Source organism: Grammomys surdaster, unplaced genomic scaffold (genome assembly GCF_004785775.1).
Source record: "Grammomys surdaster isolate TR1022 unplaced genomic scaffold, NIH_TR_1.0 125928, whole genome shotgun sequence".
NCBI classification, from domain to species: domain Eukaryota; kingdom Metazoa; phylum Chordata; class Mammalia; order Rodentia; family Muridae; genus Grammomys; species Grammomys surdaster.
Genome location: NW_021620751.1, coordinates 1,156,996 through 1,177,802, shown reverse-complemented (window position 1 = coordinate 1,177,802; position 20,807 = coordinate 1,156,996). Strand labels below are relative to the sequence as shown.

Here is a 20,807-nt window from a genome sequence, read left to right as displayed (position 1 = left end):
ATGGAATGGATGAGAAAATAGGAAATCACCCTTCGAATAGCACACTTTTTTTCAAGAGCCATCGCTGAATCCCAAGCTGTCAAAATTTAATGGGAAACAGGATATTTGCATAGATTAATATTATCACCCCAAATATTTATTCCCAAAGGAAAATAGCAAATATGTATAAGAGAAACCCAGAGGACACCATTTCGCTATCATTAGTAATAAGAAATGTAGACACTATTTACTCCTGACTGACGACTGCTACTGCTGTTTATCCTCCTCAAAATCTGCAGCCAAAGTACTGCCATATGAAGTTATCAGAAGAACATAAATTGAGGGATAGCTTTCAAAATGTCCAGGCAATGCTCTTCCAAACTGTAAAGGTCATTAAAAAAATAAAGAAATGAGAATACAGCCCAGTTAGTGAAGTGCCTCCTGCATGAGGGTGAGAACCTGGCTTTGGTTCCCTAGCATCTGTATAAAGAAAAAAAAAAACAAACAACATAAAAAATAGCAAGCATGGTTGTATGCATCTATAACCGTAAAGTGGGGGCTGGAGATATCTATCTATCTATCTATCTATCTATCTATCTATCTATCTATCATCTATCTATCTATCTATCATCTATTTGCATACATATATGTGTAAATATCTATCTATCTATCTATCTATCTATCTATCTATCTATCTATCTATCATCTATTTGCATGCATATATATGTGTAAATATCTATCTATCTATCTATCTATCTATCTATCTATCTATCTATCTATCTATCTATCCATCCATCTATTTGTATACATATATATGTGTAAATATCTATCTATCTATCATCTATCTATCTATCTATCTATCTATCTATCTATCTATCTATCTATCTATCCATCCATCTATTTGTTTACATATATATGTGAATTAATAAATATATACGTGCTGCTGAGTCAGCTTAGAGTGCTTGTGTGTATATATGCTTTTAGGGATGACCACATGGTATTAGATAAACAATTAGAGGGTTCATCCCTTGGGGGAAGGCTAATTATAATACTTCTCTCAGCTCTTGTTAATCTATGTAATTCCTGACCCAGGTGTGGGCCCCATAGTATTTCCTCCATCTGTTGCACTATCAGATGTTATTGTTGTTGGGTGTGTTTGAGTTTTGTTTCAGCAGCCATATTGTTGAGATTTCATGGTGAGTAGTTCCTTGTTACATCGAGAAGACACCACCTTGAAGCACACCTCCGTGTCCTCTGACTCCTAGACTCTGTCCCACAGCCCTTTTCTAAAGTTCCCTGATGTATCAACTGGGGTTGCACATTACACGGTCGGTCCTTTGCATTTTGGTCAGTAGTGGCTTATTGTAATGATTTCCATCTGCTACATAAAGAGATGTCTTTGAGGCATGAGAGCTACACTTACCTGTGGTTATAAGTACAAATAGCGAGAATGAAATTAGGTATTATATTGGTTTAGGAGAATGGCAGTAGCTGCTTCTCTTCTAAGATTCATGACTTTACTAGCCAGTAAACTTGCCCAGATTTTCAGTACCAGACAGAGTGTCCCTCCCATTGTGTGGTTGTGAATTACGGAGTATGAGAGGCCATTTCATTTCTCAGCACGCCATGTGTGTATACAGTGTCTTCTTTGGCTTAGCTAAAACACATAGCTTTGTCAGAGACGTGAGTCTGGGGTCCTCTGCAAGAGCAAGTGCTCTTAACAACGAAACCATCTCTCTAGCCTTTTATTTGTTCCTTGAGTTTTGTTTTGCTTTTTTTCAGTTTTTTGAATATTCAGGATATTCATCTTCTGTTTTGTAGCTGTCCAAGGTTCTCTACTACTGTGTGGATGTTTCCTTTACTTAAGTGATCGTTTCCTCAGCTATAACAAAGTTTTTCCCAGTTGTTGGTTGTTGAGCTTAATTCCAGGGCAAATGTAATCCTCTTCAGAAAGTCCTCTAAGTTCAAATTTAAAGAATAAAAAATAAGATAGAAAATGGTTGAAGATGATTCACATCCTTTATCTCTGGTTTATACAGACACATACACACATACACATACACACATATACATGTACACACATACATAAACACACATACACATACATACACACACATACACATACACACAAAATAGACAAGAAAAAGAGAAAGGCTCTCATACAAATAAAACATGGGATCCAGACAGAATCAAAATAAGAGATTGGTAGGAAACTGGTAAAGCCCAGTCAAAACTTGTAGATTAGATACTAATGTTAGTTTTTTTCAAACTATTTTATTAATTTTCATTAACTGTGAGCATGCATACACACATACAGTACTATTTGTGACATCATGAATTATAATAGTCATTATTACATTCCTAATGTGTGTTAGAGAGGTTGGTGTGTAGTCTACAAATGACTAATGCGGATGTTTCTTACAGTTTTGTCAGAGAGTTGGCGTAGACATAGAGTTCACATCTGACTGTATGTGATCACGAGAGGAAGAGGGCAGGATAAAGGCTCTTGATGGTTGCAAACCTTGGGGTCATGAACTATGGTGGAATAGTTAACACAAATAAGAAATTACAGAAAAAAGGAGTATGAGAGAGGCCATTTCATTTCTCAGCACGCCATGTGTGTATACAGTGTCTTCTTTGGCTTAGCTAAAACACATAGCATAATTTATCGAAATGTAAAAACATGTTAAATGTGCTTAACGTTATAAACGGTTTAAAGAGATGTGATGAGATTTGTGAGTGGAAGTTGGTGAGGTTCGGCTCCTGTGGTAGCTGCTCATTGAGCCTAGTGAAGCATCCCTGAGCAGGTTTCTGCAGACTGAATAACCAGTTTCAGATGGTCTGGCGAGACATTCCTTTGCAAAGCAAATGAGGCACAGTTACAAGGTGTGGGGCAGACAGGGTGTGGACTTGGGAAAATGATTGGTAATTAGTTAGGTAAAGCTTGCTGACACAATGTCTGATTTGAGTAGTGCTAAAGTGTGCTGGTACTTATTATAGTGTACGGGATTTCCTTGGTGGACACTCCGCAAGTGGAAGCGGGTGAGAGGAGACTGCGTTATTAACTAGTCTCACAGCAACTGGTCAGGCATACACAGTGCTCACAGAACACACAAAGCTCCCACAAGGAGTCCCGAGGGCACGGCTGAAGTTACTCGGCCTCATAGACTCCACTCACAGACAAGCATTCTCAGTACGTTCCTTAAGACAGGGATGTTTGTCTATAAATTTTACTTCACACTAGTAAGAGGAAGTTAACGTTCCCTCTGGGATAAAATCTCCATGTTTGCTAAGTTCCTTTACCTTAGACACCCACTCAGGTCTACTGCTTCCATCCGATATTCATGGGCGAAGGCTGACTATCCGATATCCATGGGCGAGGGCTGACTATCCTCTGAGGAAGTTGGTCAGAGCTTTCATACCACTCAAATGGATGTTATTCTGAAAAACCTAGCACGTTCTTTTCTTACCAAAAACAGTACTGTCACTCCTGGGACTTATGTTGGAGAAGTGGAGAAAGACAAAGGGAAAAAAAAATCAAATCCTTGCACCAATACTGGTGTTGGAGTAGGGAGAAGGGAAAACAAACCAAAACCAAAGTAATACAAAATTCCAATTTTACTTCTTGTTTGGATATGTCCACACAGGTAATGGCTTCTAATACCATCTTTTAAAGCTATGTCAGGAAATTGGTGAATAAGTGTGGTGAACCAATACAGCATTTCAAAGGTGTTTTAGAATGAAATTACCAAAGTTGTTTAAGAAAACAGTCATCCAACACTATATGGTAGTAACGTGTAAGAGGTGAGGCTTGGGATGCTAGTTCTATTTGTTGTACTTTTAAATGCTGATTCTTATTTACTTTTGTTTTAAGAAATGGTCATGATAATGAATTAGTAACTCTAAGATGGCTCACCATTCACTATGCTGTAGCAGCTTAGAAAATATTGCAGGCTCTCTGAGGGCTTGTGAAGATGTTAGTGAAAAGACTATTAACCTTTGGAAGACAAAGTACGAATGCCTTTAATCCAGCCCTCAGGAGACAGAGGCGGCAGAGCTCCAGGTCTAGTGAGAAACCTCATCTTAGGATAATGTGGAGAGTAGCAGGGCAGGACACCTGCTGTACTTCTCTGGCACCTTGTGCATACATGTAAACAGGTACCTCACATACATGTACACAAATAGAATTAAGAGAGACTCAGAAGTTAAGGTAATAGTGCATAGTCTTTGTAGCAGTACTGTAATATTTTAGTTTTCAAATGAAAACTTTCACAGGTATGCAGAGTGTAACAGTTACGTCCCTCATTCCCACAGAGGAATACCCACAGGAGCAATTGACAGTGAACATTCAGTTTGCTCTTGGCTTGAGGAGGTACAGTCTCTCATGGCTGCTGACATGGAAGCTTGTAGCTGCTCACACTGGGATCGATTAGGAAATAGATTGTCAGCAGAGATGGCCCAGAATTCTCAGGGCCGACCCACAGGGCACAACATTTTCCATGGGCCTCACGTCTAGGTTCCACAAACCCTCCAGAACATCATCACTACTTGGAGCCCAGGAGTTCACATATGAGTGTAAGTGGGGACAGTCCACACCTAAACATAAAGTAAGAAGACTAGAACATTTTGAAATTTAGTGTGTATGCACATATGTGCACACACAGTGCACACTGCACTTACATGGTTTTCACATACAATAATTTTTATTACATTTTTTTGTTGTGTGTGTGTACATGTGTGGGTCCCACATGCCATGGCACATGTGTGGAAATCAAAGAACTTGCAGGAGTTTGATTTTTCCTTCTAGCATGTGTAGCCCAGGAACTGATACTGAACAGTCTTACCAGCCCCTTCAATTTTTATCTTTTTCTTCAGGATAGGAGGGGACTGTTAATGCTTAATTTGTGATTAATTTTTATCTTTAAAATAACCACTACTTATCTGTTAGAGGGTGGAATCATGCACCATGTGGGGAGGTTCTTTATTAGAATTAGCCACCAAGTCCCAGATGGGGCAATAGGGGCTGAGTTTCAGAGAACAAACAGATATTGGGACCAGCAATCTCAGTGAGCACCCTATACCTACTCTGTCAATAGTAGGGAAAATTCCATATGAAATATAGACTACTAATAATGTTTTGCTTTAAACAACTGAGACTACATTCAAGGAATTGAAAGCAAATCTTATGAAATACATTTGTGAATGTATGTTATAAAATTTGGGTTAACACATTTCAACCGGAGCAAAATAAAAATAAAATAAAAAATAAAATAAAAATTTTAGAAGCAAAAATGGTAATAAAATGATGAGAAAAATAGGAGTAATGGATAAGAACAAAGTCTTCTTAGTGTGGCTTCTGCCGTCCTAGGGTGAGCTCACTGGTCAAACCTGCAGTGCTTCATGGAGACTTCTGCTGTGACTTCTTTTCGCTGGTTGATGAGGTTCTTCAGGCTCCTCAGCTGGATACTGTGTTTCCTTCTTTCTAACTGTTTTTATGTATGACACGTGTAATGTACTCTTACTTCTCCCTCGTCACCCTTAACCATCTCCCATCACGATTACTTCAGCCCTCACTTGCTTTGTGGATGACTCTCAGTGTGAGACTTAACTCCTTGCCAGAACTGTTCTGTCTCGGAATTGGGACCGCCTTTTCTTGGCTCTGTTTTTGAACCACACATCATTTTACTTCTTCAGAACCACTAGGGGGCGGAGATTTCTAGCAAATCATAGCAATTTGCAGATGTGAGGCGTTTATTTTAAAATAATAACCATTTGTGAGCTTTTGGTACGTGCTTTTAAAAAATTAAAAGACATTTAGAAAAGTGGAGGAGGAAGTGTAGAGATTTTTCAGTTACCATTTTTTTTCTCTTCCCAACAGAGTTAATCTTATTATCAGCCTCTTGTATTACTGTGGTTCGTCTGTTGCATGCAATTGATGATCTATGTTTAATAAATCACTATTGTCTGGGTTACATATTTTACGTTAGGGCTCACACCTTGCATTGTATATTATACATATTGCATTTCAGATTGGTGTAAAGACTATTTTACTGAGGTTCTCGATGAGATGACATTGAATCTATGGATCAAGTTGGGAAAAAACTGGTACCTCGACTCCGATGAGTTCTACCACATACATGAAATATCTCATTGTGACTTTTAAAATTTCTTCTATTAAAGTTTTGCTGTTTTCTCAAGCATGTCTCAACCTTCGGTTACTCTTTCCTTAAGTTTAGACCCGTGCTCTCCAACCTAGCACAGCCTGTCTGCGTGTCGCCATGAAGAACGTAAGATGTGTCTTAAGTGGAAATGAATATTAGATTTTAAAGATTTAGTAGCATAAAAAGAGGCAAATGAGCCATCAGTAATGTTACTTTACGTGTTCATTATATTTTAGTTGTCTTAAATAAGAATATTATTAGTGAAAGTAATTTAATCTACTTGTTTCTACCTTTTTCATGTGGCTACTAGGAAGTTTAAAATTATGCACAATGCTAGCATTATATATTATTAATAAAACTTCTGTAGAATTTACATCCATTATCTTGCTTTTATGTCTGTTAGCTTTGACGGCTAAATTGGGGATAGAAGAAAATTAGGATTCAATGTCCTAAAAATACTTTATATTTCTCACACAGAGCACCCTAGGCATATACTATTTCTCTTTGATACTCTTAAGTAGGATTTATCAGAAAAAAGATGCACTGTGGTGACTTTCTTGCCATCAAATGAGGCCATACTAGGATGATTACAAAATAAAATGCAAGATTAAGCTCTAGGACTCTTCACTAATAGATCTCATTCCAAGACCTTAAGCTGATCCTAGTAATGAAACCACAAGACCCTATATTTTGTAGCTTTTGCACAAGTAAGATATCTTCAGTACTGAGGATTGAACCTCTAGTGAATCAAATACCCAGCTCGTTTCCCCATCTTTTCAGTTGTGTTTGTGTTTATGCATTTTTGCATGTGTGGGTGATATGCATGTGGAGGTTTGAAGTTATCGGGAATCATTGATGATTGATTTTCCATCTTATTCAATGAGGCATGGTCTCTCAGTTAAACCCAGACCTTTCCTACAGGGTTAGTCTTCATAAACATCTCACTCTGGTGAACCCTCTCTCTACCTTCTGAGGCTGGAATTACAGGAGGCCACCGTGCCCACCAGCATTTTACGCTGGATTCTGGGAATCTGAACTCTGGTACCGTATTTGCATGGCAAGCATGTTAACCTCTGAGCCATCTTTCCTAGCCCCTCTGTTCTTTTTATGTTTTTATTGTGAGAAGATTTAACTAAGGTCTCCAAGCTGGCATTGAACTCTCTCTATAACAGTGGCAGTGCTTGAACTTTTGATCCTCTTTCTTCAGCCTCTCTGGCAGATGAGATTACAGGCTATGCTATCAGGATATAATTGGGATATTTCAACCCCAGCTAGTGATAACTTCTATCCAATCTGGGTTTCCTTTGTCTTACTATGATTTGTATCAGATAGCATTGGTGTGGTCATAGGTATTTTTTGGATATACCTAAGGAAAATCAAATTGGTGATACATTTAGTTTTGGCTTAGCCAAGTATGTTTACATGGTTTATGGATAGTTATTTCTGGTTGTTCCATGTGGAAATGGTGTTTAGGGATGCTACAATTGTCACTCCGGGTCTTCATTCAACAAACACTGAGACCTTTCAAGTGACAAGTCAAAGTTGGCATCACTATGTGACTGCATTTTATAGTACTTGCTGACAGTAGGCATTTATGTCCTTAATGGAAGAGGAAATGAATGTCTGAACAGTTTAAGCCAGTCTGAAGACTAGTCTAAGAAAAATGCTACCAGTTATCAGACAGTCAAACTGGTAAGTCGTTCCACTCAGGAATGTATTTGATATGCAGCATTTATAATTAGGTTTATTACAATTTTTAATCTCTGAATGTGCATTGAGTGAAATTAATTTTGGTCAGAATTACTGTGTTGGGTCAAACATTTGTAACAGTAAAACAATCATTGGGGATTCCTGTGTGAGAAGATCAATATATGTAACCCGAGAGGACTAAAGTGAACAGAAGTGTCATCTTCAAAGTTGTCCTCAACATTTGATCACTGGAAGGTCTCTAAGATCCTTTGGGTGTATTGGCAAAGTAAATCTATTTTCATAATAATATTCAAATTATTTTTTTACTTTTTAATTCTACTCGTCTGAATCTTACACTGTAAAAATTTCCAACATTCTGTGTAGAAGCAGATGAAGGAATCATAGTATCTTTTGGTACATCAAACAAGGCGTATCAAGACTAAAGCCGTACCACATCAAACGCCAAACGTCACAGTTGTAGCTTTGATTCTAGAGCTACTCAAGGTCTGCGACAGTTTGTTTCTCACAAACTAATATAAATAACTTGCTTATTAAAAGTTAAATAGTGTTTCCTCCGGGAGCGTGTTATGAGGTCGTTTTGAGTGGCCTGGAGCTTATCCTTACATTGCTGTCCTCTCCCGTGGTGGAAAAACTTCCCACTTCTAAAGGAAGTTCTGGCTTAAAGTCGTGAAGCTGTGCTGAGGTAATGCAGTTTCTGAAGTCACCCAAGTTTCTTTCAGGCCCAAAGAAGGAAAAAGTCAGTTTTCAAAATATATTTTAATGCACACATTTTCCAAGTCTGTCTGAAGTGGCATAGTGAAGTATTTCAAAGACAAATTGATCTATTTAATAATGTTTTTGAATGTGGAATTCTCTTCATTCAATATATCTCCTAAAATTTCAAGAAAAATTTCAGGTAAACTTAAGACTTTTTAAACCTCCCAAGAGCTTCCACTGGTCTCAGTCTTTTCTGCCATGTGATGAATGAGGACAACTCACATGGAACTTCCAACTGTGATGTGATTTAGTTGAGGAGATCTGAAACAGCTTACTGAGTTCCTAGAAGAAACAAAGTGGCTTTTAGATGAAGGTAAAAACACTCTGTGCTCACACAGGGCAAGGGAATGCAGAGGGGCTGTTTATCTACTGTGCTAATGTCAGACTACTGCCAGTGGCTTGCAATATTATACAAGAAATTCTGTGCCTCATTCCAAGTTGGTTATAGGCCCATGTTCATGTGTGCATGCATGTTAAGTGTGTGTGCGTACGTGTGTGTGTGTTTGTGTGTGTGTGTATTCTAGATGTCACACCAGTAACTGAATATATTCTAGCATTAATACCATGGGATTGGTAGCCTGGTAAAACGATTCCTCTATGTGTCTTGTTGCATGTGAATAAAGAAAGCTCCTTGCCTTAACCGAAGTCTGCATTTGTCAGCATAAGGCAAAGAACTCCTCTCTGCCATTCTGCAGACGACCTTCATGGTGATGAACGTGTTCTATCCTAGGACAACTTACTATTCGGTGGGTCCGTGGTGGTTCCTTCCGTGGTGTGCGTGGCCCTCCGCAGGCCTGCGGGGGTACTCATTTCATAGTCATCCTCATCTGTGACACCAGGAGTTGTGACATGGGCTGGGGTGGTTCCCTGGTTGGCAGGGTTTGCTCCTGCCTGTCTCGTAGGAAGGACTCCATTCTGCACGTCTGGTTTAGCCCCTGCCTGACCCGAGGGTGGAATGGCTCCAGGGAACAAGGGGTGGATAAGGAGGCCAGTGAAGATTTGGGATGCCAGTGGCTAGAATGGGAAGGGAGCAGAAAACAACGTGAAAAAGAACTCACTTTAACAAGGTTAACCCATCTCTTGTCTTTGGAGGACAGCAGGTTGGTTAGGAGTGGCGGAAGGGAGGGGCTAAAGCCAGAGAAATCACAAAGACATGGCATTCATCAGTAATGTGCCCTTGTCAGGGCCAAGGTTGATGCTGGCTTCAGTGTTGGGATCTGTTACTGGGCCCATTTTCCTTAAAAAGGGAATCAGAATGCAAGGCACTCATAACAAAAGGGGAGTCTAGTTATCAGGCATGTCTGGAAAAATCCACAAAATATTGACAAGCTCTGTCTCTGTTTTTGACCTAAAAGACAACTTTTCTTTTGCTCACAAAAAAAAGAGAAGACTACAAGTTAATGGAAACATTAATGCAAGCTGATCAACCAGACATTGCCTTTGTGGCTTGAGTCCCTTTAAGATCCCTTTGGTGTCCTTTCCAAAGGCATCGCTGTGTTGGGTCAGGAGCAGTTAGTTCTCTTGGTACTTGAGCTGCCTGAGCGTTTTCTGAGATTACTGAAGAAACACCTATTTTTCAGAGGTTTTCATGGTTAGGCTCTGCTTGAGGTCTGGGCTGGGCCTGGTAATATGAATTTCAGCTAGTTCTCAAAGGCATCCTGAGGTGATCTGAGGGAGGAGACCCTTGATAGGGAAGCGATGTCCTAGACTTAGATCCCAAAGGCAGAGCTAGATCTCTGCTAGATGAGGAGGGCAGGCTACAGCACAGGACATTTCCAGCTGAGGATCATGGCATACAACAATTATGACTAACAGAGAAGACCGGAAGTTATTCAAACACAGTCCATATAAAAGTAAGTATTATTGTGTGAAATCAGGTGTGTATGTTGGGCTGTATGAAAATTTCATTATTATTGAACTAAAAAAATGTCTGAAAACTACTATTACTATAGAACATATGACTGTGGATCTGGATCTACCTTTTCTGTTGCCTTTGAGACAACTCATTTAAGCCTCAGTTTATCTGTACGGCTCTGTCATGGGTCTGTACTTTGTATAGTGAGGCCTAAAGGTGAGAGATCTGTTAAAGAGTTTGTTATGTGAAAATTCCCCAACAGTAGGAAGATAGGAATGTTTGTCTGTCAGTGCTGGCCAAGGAGATGCCATGACTGGAGTATTACTTAGGGTAGTATAGCAAATATAATACATACCATTTTCATAATATGAAAAGCATTTAAAAAAACTGTGTTCTGTGAGCCTGACTCAATTCCTTACTTCTGTTGTGATGTTTAGATAGCAGACTAATCCAAATAGATGTTTCTAAACATGGCCCGTGTATTACTGCATAGAAAGTATGAGTGATGCGAATAAGTACTTTAATTTCTATCCTTCAATTATTGGTGTTTATAGAAAAGAATCCACTCACCCCTACCAAAATATAGGAAAGAATTTCGTATAATGGAAATCACAACAGCGTCAACCCTTCCGATAGAGTCAATATTTATGTTACTCTGCTTCAGCAACTGGAGAATAGTATGTAATCTTCAGTAAAAAGTTTAAGTCAATCAAAATAAAGTTTAAGAGTGTGCAGTGGATCGCCAGGTGAACTCAGGGTCTGACAGCAATATATAGAAGGTTAACGCAAAGTCAAAGTAATAGAAAGTAGTAGGAGGGAGAAGACAAAGCTTTCAGGTGAGGAGTGATGAGACGTGGGCAGCCTTGAGAACACACAGCTCACGGTAGATGGGGCTGTGGTCAAAAGGGCAGATGACCCTGGGAGAAGGGAGAGGAAGAACGTAAACAGTAGTGACTTAAAGGAGTCTCTTCTTACCAGTTCCTCTGAGCTTAGAAGTGCACCCTAAAAGCAAAACAATAAAGAGAAGCAATTAGAGAAATTTTAATATATTCAATGCAATTTATATAAAATTACTGAAAAACTTAAATTCTTTTAAGTATCCTAAAGAAAGATTTTTCCTTTCAACAATATATTAAATGGCCTGGTATGTATATCACAAAATTTGTGTCAGCATGTGATATAGGACTGCTCACGTTTATTATTGAATAACGTGACTTACATTTATTTGAAAATTATACATATATACATGTATAATTATATATAATACATAATAATAAATATACACATATATATGTATAATTAAGTGGTAGATATACATTGGAAGGAGCCTGGAGAATACAGAAGGCAACAGAAAAATAATCCTATGGTTTACATAAGATGGTCTTTCCAGGTGTTTTCTACAAATTTATTCTTTGTGTAATAGAAACCTTTATATAGTTTTTTCTCTTTTTCTTTTCTCTTAGTATTTCATAACATCATCTTAGCCGTTTCACTGCCAAATTAATGTAATAAACATAATTTTAAATGGCCTTGTAGTATTTATTGTGGTTATGTTGTAGTTTGCATAGTTTTTCTTTTTGGTTTATTCTTAAATTTAAGGCTTAGCTGTATTTTTATGCACCACAAATATTATTTGATGAGTACGCTATACTTAAATCTTTGTGGCTTGTCAGATGTTTTTCCTTGAGCTACACTTAGGTGTGGAACAAAGAGCTGGCAGGAGTAGGTGTAGTGAATGGTACACTCCTTTAATCCTAGAACTGGAGAGGTTGGGGCAAGAGGACTGCAAATTCAGGGGCAGCCTGATAAGCTATACATATGCCTATTTAACTACAAAGAGTTCACAGGGACTTTATACTAATATTTGTTTCTGATTTTAAGTATGAAGCTCCAGTCTGATGCTGATACTGATGCAGATGTTGGTCCTTGGTAATTTTATCAGTGAGCTCAAGAGTAACGTTTGCAAAAGCAATTAGGAAGAGGAAGAAAAAGATGTTCCTCATTCTGGAATAAGCACTTACGGCTAAAATAGATTTGGGATAGAATAAACCACCTCACATCACTGGTCATCATATTCATTCCATTAAGTTATTATTATTATTATTTTGTCAGGGTGAGGATGTGGCAACCACATCTCACTCATTTTCAGAGAGGATGTTCACGATGAGTCTATAAGAGACTGTGTCATTGTTAACTGAAATAGTACTGGGAAGAACATAAAACTGCAACTTGCCAGCCAGTCAGGGCCAGGTTAGTTAGATCTCTCTATTGTAGTGTTTACACAGTGCAACGTGAGTTAGAATCCTAGTGCCTGATTGGTGAATTGAGACAAGAGACATGTTCTGCGCATGAGTGATTAACAATCAGTCTGTTTTAACAATAGTCTTACCTGAGCTCCAAGTTGTGCCACAATAATGGGTAACATCTGAAAAATAAAGGGACAAAAAGCACTGTTAAAATATAATAGTGTGTGTGTGTGTGTGTGTGTGTGTGTGCGTGTGTGTGTGTAATTATGGGTTACACTAGCTCAGCAACCCACAGCCACAGTTGAGATCTTCAAGTAAGTAAGAGGTACTGATGACTAAGTTATGTTATGAGTTGCTGGCTGACATGGAAGAGGAGTTGTCATGTTGTGGTATTCTCTACTCCCCCCCCCCAAATATTACAATTTTATTTTTGTTTATATAGAAAATTCATAGTGTCAGAAAAAAACCATCAAAACTGACTATTAAGTTAGTATGTACCACCCTGACAGATTTGAGTTTGACTGGCTCTAAACCTTACTATTTATCCATTCAGGCTGACAATGACAAGCACACATCTTCCTATAAAATCTGGCTAGCTTCTTGTTGACTGACAGCAAAATATAACAGCAGCTAAAACAGTGGGGACAACAAACCCTCAAGGTGGGCAGGGAAGGGAGCGGTACGATTTTGGAGAACAAGAATCTAAAACTCTTCTTAATGGAAAGCTAACAGTTCAGCAGTGTAATTATAAAGGAAATTCGTTGTCTTAGTTGCTGATTGGGAGTTGTTTGAAGTATCCACCATGGATATGTGATTATTTACACTGTGACACAGACTGTTGTAGACACTTAGTCTTTTAATCTTTGTAACCATTAGAGGAAGCTTCTACATTAAGGCCTGTTTCAAATTTTGAGGAAAGTGAGTCAGAGCGGGGTTAAAATAACTTGCTCACACCACTCAGGCTGTTCACAGAGAGCTGAGATTTGAGCTACATGGTTCTGGAATAGTTTCTTTCCAGGGTTGGTCTTTGATAGTTAAAGGCTGCAACCATATCCTTAGGTTTGCAACATTGAAAGTGATCCAATTTTATATAGTTTTCTAAATATTTATGTTTATGGCCATAAATATTTATGTTTATTATAATTTATGATTCTATATGCCCATAAAGTAGAATTCTTTCGTCAGAGAAGCTTCATTTTTGGCAGTGGGCAGCAGCTAAGGCAGACTCATAACTGATGTGTTAAGAATAAGAAGACTAGTGAATGCTCAGGATTAAACGGGCCATCTGTACTGCCCTTTTCAAGGCTCAGGGGAAACCAGAGACATGTGGCAGAAAGAATGTAAGTGCTGGAGGCAGGGACAGAGTGCTGTGCATTGCTGTCTTGTGGGAGGGACTTGGCTGTCACACTCTTGGATTTCAGCAGCTGTGATTGTCTGCATAAGCTCTACCTGTCTCCATTCAGTCATGGACATAGGAGGGGCCCATGAGCCCCCACATCTCTCTCTAGAAGACAGAAGATCTCTCTCTCTCTCTCTCTCTCTCTCTCTCTCTCTCTCTCTCTCTCTCCAGTTAATGTTTGCTGGGGTATCAGAGAGACATTTTCTTCAGTCATATGGCTAGTGGTAAGTCACCCATGTTCCTATAACTAATACCTTACCTATGCTTCTGTAAATTAATTTCACTGGTTCATATGCACTCATGCACACACACAGAATATGAAAGAAAAAGAGAGGCTATATGGGAAGAGGAAGGCAATCAGTAGGAGGAGAATGAGGAAGTGGACATAGAAAGTAACGGGAGGTGATTATGATCAATGCACTTTATATATTCAATGTATGAGACTGTCGTGATAGCCAATTACTATGTATAATACATGGTAATAAGATACTTCCCAAAAGTTATCACTCTACATAAGATAAGGCAGGTTGTTGAGAGTGGAGTTTGGCTTGGGAGAAAACCATGGAAACACTTTGTGATAGCATGGCCCAGAGACACTGAAGAATCCCCAGAGAGTATGAGTAATGAATGACCTAACATTCTTGCTTGCTGGTAAATCTGCAGTGTCAAATCTTCTACACTAAACCTTTCATGACATGCTCACTAATGTCTCTGACTCTGGAGAATGAGATGTTGTGCTGAGTCTGTTTCTTTTAAAATATTTTAGCTTTTAAATCACCACACTACATGATTTAATAAACACCAGCGTGACATTTGACCCAGTGTTTCTGTGGATCTCCTCCTTCTCCCACTCCCCACAGTAGCCCTTCCCCACAGCAGATTCGATTCCTTCACGGTTCAGTGGTTAGGGTGGAGTAATTGGGGGCAATCATGCCTTCTGAAGCTGGGTAGTTCATATTTGAATTACACCAGCATCACGGATTAAAGAGGTTCACATTTCATTTGCCTCTCTCTTTGGTCTTTTTCAGAGGACAAAATTTATTCTTAAGATTCTTATTATTTTAAAAAAAATTGTGTCTTTGTTTCTTAAAAGCCCAAGAATGAGTTCAAAAGAAACAATCCTCGATATAACAATAGGTTTAGTTATAAGGATGTCAGCATAACATGAGTTTAAAGGATAAAAATTTGAAAAAAAAAACCAAACAAAAGACAAAAACCAAACAAACCAGATTTTCCCCAATCAAGAGTATGTATGTGGCAGCATACTCTGCGGTTACCAAAAATAACATTGTAACTGAATATTTTAAGGTATGGAAACATTTCATGCCATTTTGTGGTAAGTGGAACAAACACCTGCAAATCATCTGCATTCAACGACTTTGAAATGGGCTCCTTTATCCCTGTGGCTTCAGCTGAGAGAAGACACCCTCAGTGTTCAGGAAGCCTTGCCTCAGTTTACCTGGGGTTGCAGCTGTTGCTGTCCATTCAGCGGTCCCAGGGTGAAAGGGAGCGTCTGTGCACCGTGAGGCACAGCAGCAGGGTTGAACTGTGGGGCATCAAAGATTTTCATTATGTTTCTTTCAGTTTGAACATCTAGGACCCTAAAGCATATTTATTAAAGGAAAACAAATTCATTCAAAGGAAGAATTTTCCCACATAAGTTCATAATATTTTATTGTGGGTATAATTAATCACAGTGAGGAAATTAAGATATTCATTTACTTTTTTTTAGCACAAGGTCCATTACTAACCTCTACATTCATTTTTCCAAAGACTTTTTTATATTTAATTACATGTATGCATGTGTGTTGTGTATATGTGTGTGTGTGTTGCGTATGTGTGTGTGTCTGTGAATGTGCATGAGTGCAAGTTTCTAAGGAGAACAGAAGAGGACATTGGGCCTTCTGGAGCTGGTGTTATAGGAAGTTGTGAGTTGATCTATGTGATTGCAGGGAACTGACTCTCAGGTCCTCTCTGAGAGCAACATAAGTTCTCTCTCTATTAGATTGCTGTAAATCCTCTCCAAGTGCTGCTCCACCAAATTATCTCTCAAGCCTCTACATTAAACTAAAAAGTAAAAAGTAAAGCCGGGCGGTGGTGGCGCACGCCTTTAATCCCAGCACTCGGGAGGCAGAGGCAGGCGGATTTCTGAGTTCGAGGCCAGCCTGGTCTACAGAGTGAGTTCCAGGACAGCCCGGGCTATACAGAGAAACCCTGTCTCGAAAAACCAAAAAAAAAAAAAAAAAAAAAAAAAAAAAAAAAAAAAAAAAAAAAAAAGTAAAAAGTAAAAAATAACAAAAATCTAGTGTGTATATATTCTCATGCCACAGCATGTAATTTGTGGAGGTCAGAGGTCAATTTCAGTGTCTGTTGTCTCTACCTTTATGTGGTTTCTGAGCTTTAAACTCTGGTTGTAAGGCTTTTGTTGCAAGTGCTGTCTTGTCCCCCCTCCCCCAGGAATTAAATGTTTTCCTTTGGCATCCCTGAGATTACTAAGGTCATTTACCCCTTTCTGCTACAGTAATGGTTCTTGGACATTTTTTGATTTTTTTCCACTAGGAAATGAAAATTTTCATAGGTATTTCCAGACAAAGTTTCAAGATACAGAATACAGCACCTAGTCTAGAACATGCATTAATAGTATTTTTAAATCTGCACACTGGGCAGAATCAGGAGGGAACCATTTTTTCTTCCCCAAACAGAAGGATCTTTATAGATGTTCTATGAGCAGAGAGAAACTCTTGCTGTCCTTTCTTGTCATCCTAGAGGGTGGCAATAACGGTCATATGTGTTTATGTGGCTTGTGGACATAGCAGGGAACATCAAGGAAGGTCTGGTGCAGAAATTGGGGCAGGATCTTAGAGAAGAGGTTATCAGGATTAGATGTGAGAATCAGGTCAATTATATAAAGATTTAGTATGAATACTTTCAAAGAATTACTGAATGCCATCTGCCTCTCTTTGACTTTTCTCTTGCTCCTATTCCAAACCATGTTCAGTGAATAGGTGTGCATGTGCTCTGTGGATAGACATTTCTCTATGTTCTTGACTCTCCTCCATGCTCAGTATCAAGTGCCCGAGGTGGTATAAAAGAGTACTTACCAACGGCAGGTCTGACCCCAGAGTGAGCAGCTGTGTTAATGGTATTAGACTTATGGAAGGAAAAACCTGCAGGGCATTGAAACTGGGTGTTAGAGAAGAGATTATCTGTTTCTACAGCAGTGTCAATGGTAGTCTCAGGTAATTTATACTGCTTCCAAAGGTCTGTATTTCCATCAAAATCAATGATGGCAAAGGTTCAAACTTCCTCACTACCCTCAAATTGTTTTCATGAGGCTTCCTCGTTTCTTGTGTTGTTCTGGATGGCCTAGTAGTAGGCCAACTTTATGGGTTTTATCAGGTGATTTATTTATGGTTATTATTTAGTTATAATAGTTTTGTTTTAGTACTTAATTGTGTACATCAATTTTTAAATTCTTTTCCTTAAAGAATGTCTGTAATAGTATAAGCCACAGGTCCTTTAAGGACTTAGATGATTTGACTTGTATGGTCTATGATGCCCAATAATTAAAGAGGCAGCTTGAGCTTCTAATACTTCAGAGTCTAGACAAAGGCAAGGCAGGCAGTGTCCTTTATAGCAGTGTGGGAGTTGAAGGGGTAGAGAACATAGAGGCTAAAAGATAACACAATTTTCAAGGTTTCTTAAATAGAACTTGAAAAAGCAGCCTTTACAGCAACACAACGGTTCACTGGCAGGGATGACACTTAAGGAAATTATGAGAGGGCTCAGGGAAGTTCTAGTGGGTAAGGCATTTGCTGTGCAAGCATGAGGACCCGAGGGAAGAGCTGGGTGTACACACTTATGTGCGTTTCCATGGGTTTACAAATCCAGTGCTGGAAGTGCACAAGGAGGACCCCAAGGGCCTGCCAGTCTAGTCAATGGAGGAAGACACCTCATGCCAACCTCTGCTCTCCATACGTTCATACATCTGTCACATACATGCCACATGGACTCACACACAGGGGAGGGGGAGAAAGAGGTGGAGGAGGGGCTGAAAGAACCATGAGATTAGCTGTGGTTTTTCTCTGCAACTCTTAATCTTTGGGTTTTGTTTTTTGTTTGCTTGTTTGGTTTTCTCCAAGTCCCATGCAATGCAAAGTATCTCAGGTCACAGTTTTGTAAATAGGTGACAGCATCCACTTTTTAAAGCATTGCATATTTAGTGGCTAAGAGCCAATTCCTACTCACATCACTAACTAAAGTACAAAAAGAACGAGGTTGCTTTGCTTTCCTCATTTAAATACAAAAACAAGTACCTTGGCTTTCTTATTCCCCCCCTCAAAAAAGCTTCTTCAGACGAGAGGTTGTGCAAATCCTGATTTTTAAAAAATTACCAGTCTTAATATGCTTAATTTCTAGTTTATAAATCTTTGCCACTGTTGGGCGCTTACCTGATTAGGTGGCTGTTGAGGTAGCGTTGTCGCCTGACCTGGAGTCAGTTTCGTTGGAGGAACTCCCGCAGCAGGGCTAAGCTGCTTCTGCAAATGTAAATCTTTGATAAAGCAGGAGGAATGTGCTTGAGATTTTTTTATCCATTTATATCTGGAAGGTCACAGGTCGTCCCCCAAACCACGCTATGAATTTAAACTCCATGTCTTTTGGAGCACTTTTAAGTCCTTAAATGTTTTATGCTTAGCAGGAGACAGAATCAGAGACTGGGTAAATCGTCATGTCAAGGGGATGAAGAGAACGGGAATAAGCCAGGACAAGGTAGGTTCCAGGGGTCCCTGGCTCCCTTTTCTCTATAGCAACTGTTCCTTTCCTTTGCCAGGCCTTGTGTTACACTCGGAGTCTTAGTACTACGCACCTTTGCTTTGTTTCCCCGTTACATTATTTGAATTAAACTTCCACGAGTCCTACTGCACTTTTTAAAAGGCTTCCCACTTTTAGCTTGCACGTGGCATGCCAATCCTGTAATGGAAATTTCGTGTCTTTCCTGCCAGAGTAATTTACATTGTATTAAAATTTGTTCAACTCACAATGAAAATGACCTTGCAATCTAGATGGTCTAGCTGTGTGGCTTTTTTTTTTTCAAAAAAAAAAATGTTTTATACATAAGAGAAGACCTGTGCAAGTCACCTGGTGAGTGTCAGAATCAGTACTAGGACCAGTGCAGTGATCCCAGTTCCTGAATACAATAATCCCCGCCCTCCAGTTTGATTTCAGAGTGCGCTTGCTGCTGGATGCATCCCAGAGGGATGATACTAGCTCTTGGGCCATTTTAGGGGTTTTTCTTTTTCTTTTTCTCCCCCCCCCCAAATATTTAGTCCTGAGAATTTCTTAATAATGGGTTGGTCATTTCTATTTTGTTTCTTCTTCCCTATTCATTTTTTTCCACAGAAATTTTTCTAAACAATGATTTGCTATGTGTAGCCACTGTGAATTCTGTCAGGGATCATGTCCCCTAGTTTTGCCGTCATTACTGTGCTTTTAGCAATCAGGGCACGTCTGTTGTCTACAGTCTTCTGTGTGTCGCTGCTGGTTGTACAGGTAAGTATGGAAGTGGCACCCGAGTTGAGGGTTCTTACCTTTCGTTCATAGTAGATCTATTTCATTTTTTTCCTGTATATCTTAAGCATTGTGATCAAAGAGAAGACCACGTATAGATAAAATACTCCATCTCTATGTCTATATAATAACTTAGGACAACTAAAGTATGGGTGGACCACCAATTCTCTTCCTCCCTAGTAATGATATGAGTCGAATAAAAAAAAAGTTCACCGTTTTATAACCTGTATCACACACTTGTAGCTAAGGATTTATCTGATTTAGATGTTTTGTTTATTAAGTAGAAAAATCAGAACTATGGTTTACTCTTTTAGTCATGAATAACTAACCAGTCGCCAAGAAAATTGTAATTTTTGTTTTGGAACATAAAATAGTTCCTCACTCTGTCCCTCAGGTCTGCTACGTTGCTTTGCCAAAACAATTGAAACTCTTCTATGATAAAGTAGATGCATTTTAAAAAATGCAAAATATTGAAATTTACACTAACATCTTATTAGTTTACCATATTTTTTTGAAAATTAAATTAGGAAACTTAAAAAAAAATGGGTCACAGAACAGGATGGTTTTCTTGAAAGGCACAGAGAGATAGATACATGGCTGTAAAGACATGGCGTAGGCTGGACAGAACATAAAGTAAACACATCACACTTACTGGTAATGACTGGGCTGATCCTAGAAGACAAAGCAGCAGAATCATGGTCTTCATGTTTCGACTTACTACCTATAAGAACAAAATTATGTTACTCTTTCCCTTTTTTTTTAACCTGTGGAAGAAGATGACATTTAAAAATGACCATTCTACTTGCAATATGGTGAAGTAATGTTACCTTTCTGCTACCAGGCAAAATGATATTCGAAATCCAGATGACTTCTCCACTTTACTCTGGTGCAAGATTTATCTTTTGCTGATTTATGCTTGTAGAAGGAATTTAAGCCCAGCTACAGGAGACAGACAACCTGAGAGACCAATCAGGACTAAACTGTCTGTGAAATCATCTGGTTTCTTTTCCCAACACTTCATTAGGTGGGTTATTAGCTGCGGACACTGTATTACCCAATGTCTGTGATCTGGCTAGAGGTTATTTTAGGGAGACATGCCTATATAATTTTAAAAAGTGCAAACAGGAAAAAAA

General features: G+C 38.9%; 1 protein-coding gene across 1 annotated transcript; it reads right to left on the bottom strand.

The window, feature by feature from the left end:
* Window positions 1-8,587: 8,587 nt before the first annotated feature.
* Window positions 8,588-20,578, bottom strand: Amtn (amelotin). The gene is made up of 9 exons (XM_028752682.1): window positions 20,502-20,578; window positions 20,327-20,395; window positions 18,558-18,644; window positions 17,208-17,273; window positions 15,566-15,652; window positions 12,851-12,886; window positions 11,437-11,463; window positions 9,347-9,620; window positions 8,588-8,888 (listed from the first exon to the last, which is right to left on the bottom strand). The coding sequence occupies exons 2-9, from the start codon at window positions 20,378-20,380 to the stop codon at window positions 8,878-8,880; spliced, it is 642 nt and encodes a 213-aa protein (XP_028608515.1). The 5' UTR covers window positions 20,381-20,395; window positions 20,502-20,578; the 3' UTR covers window positions 8,588-8,877.
* Window positions 20,579-20,807: the final 229 nt, after the last annotated feature.

Coding starts and splice junctions, on each gene's coding strand:
- Amtn (XM_028752682.1), bottom strand. CDS start 20,380: ATGAAGACCATGATTCTGCTGCTTTGTCTTCTAGGATCAGCCCAGTCA. Junction 12,887..15,565: donor AGCAACAGCTGCAACCCCAG/GTAAACTGAGGC, acceptor TTTATTTTTCAG/ATGTTACCCATTATTGTGGC. Junction 9,621..11,436: donor TTCTAAGCTCAGAGGAACTG/GTAAGAAGAGAC, acceptor TTCCCATTCTAG/CCACTGGCATCCCAAATCTT.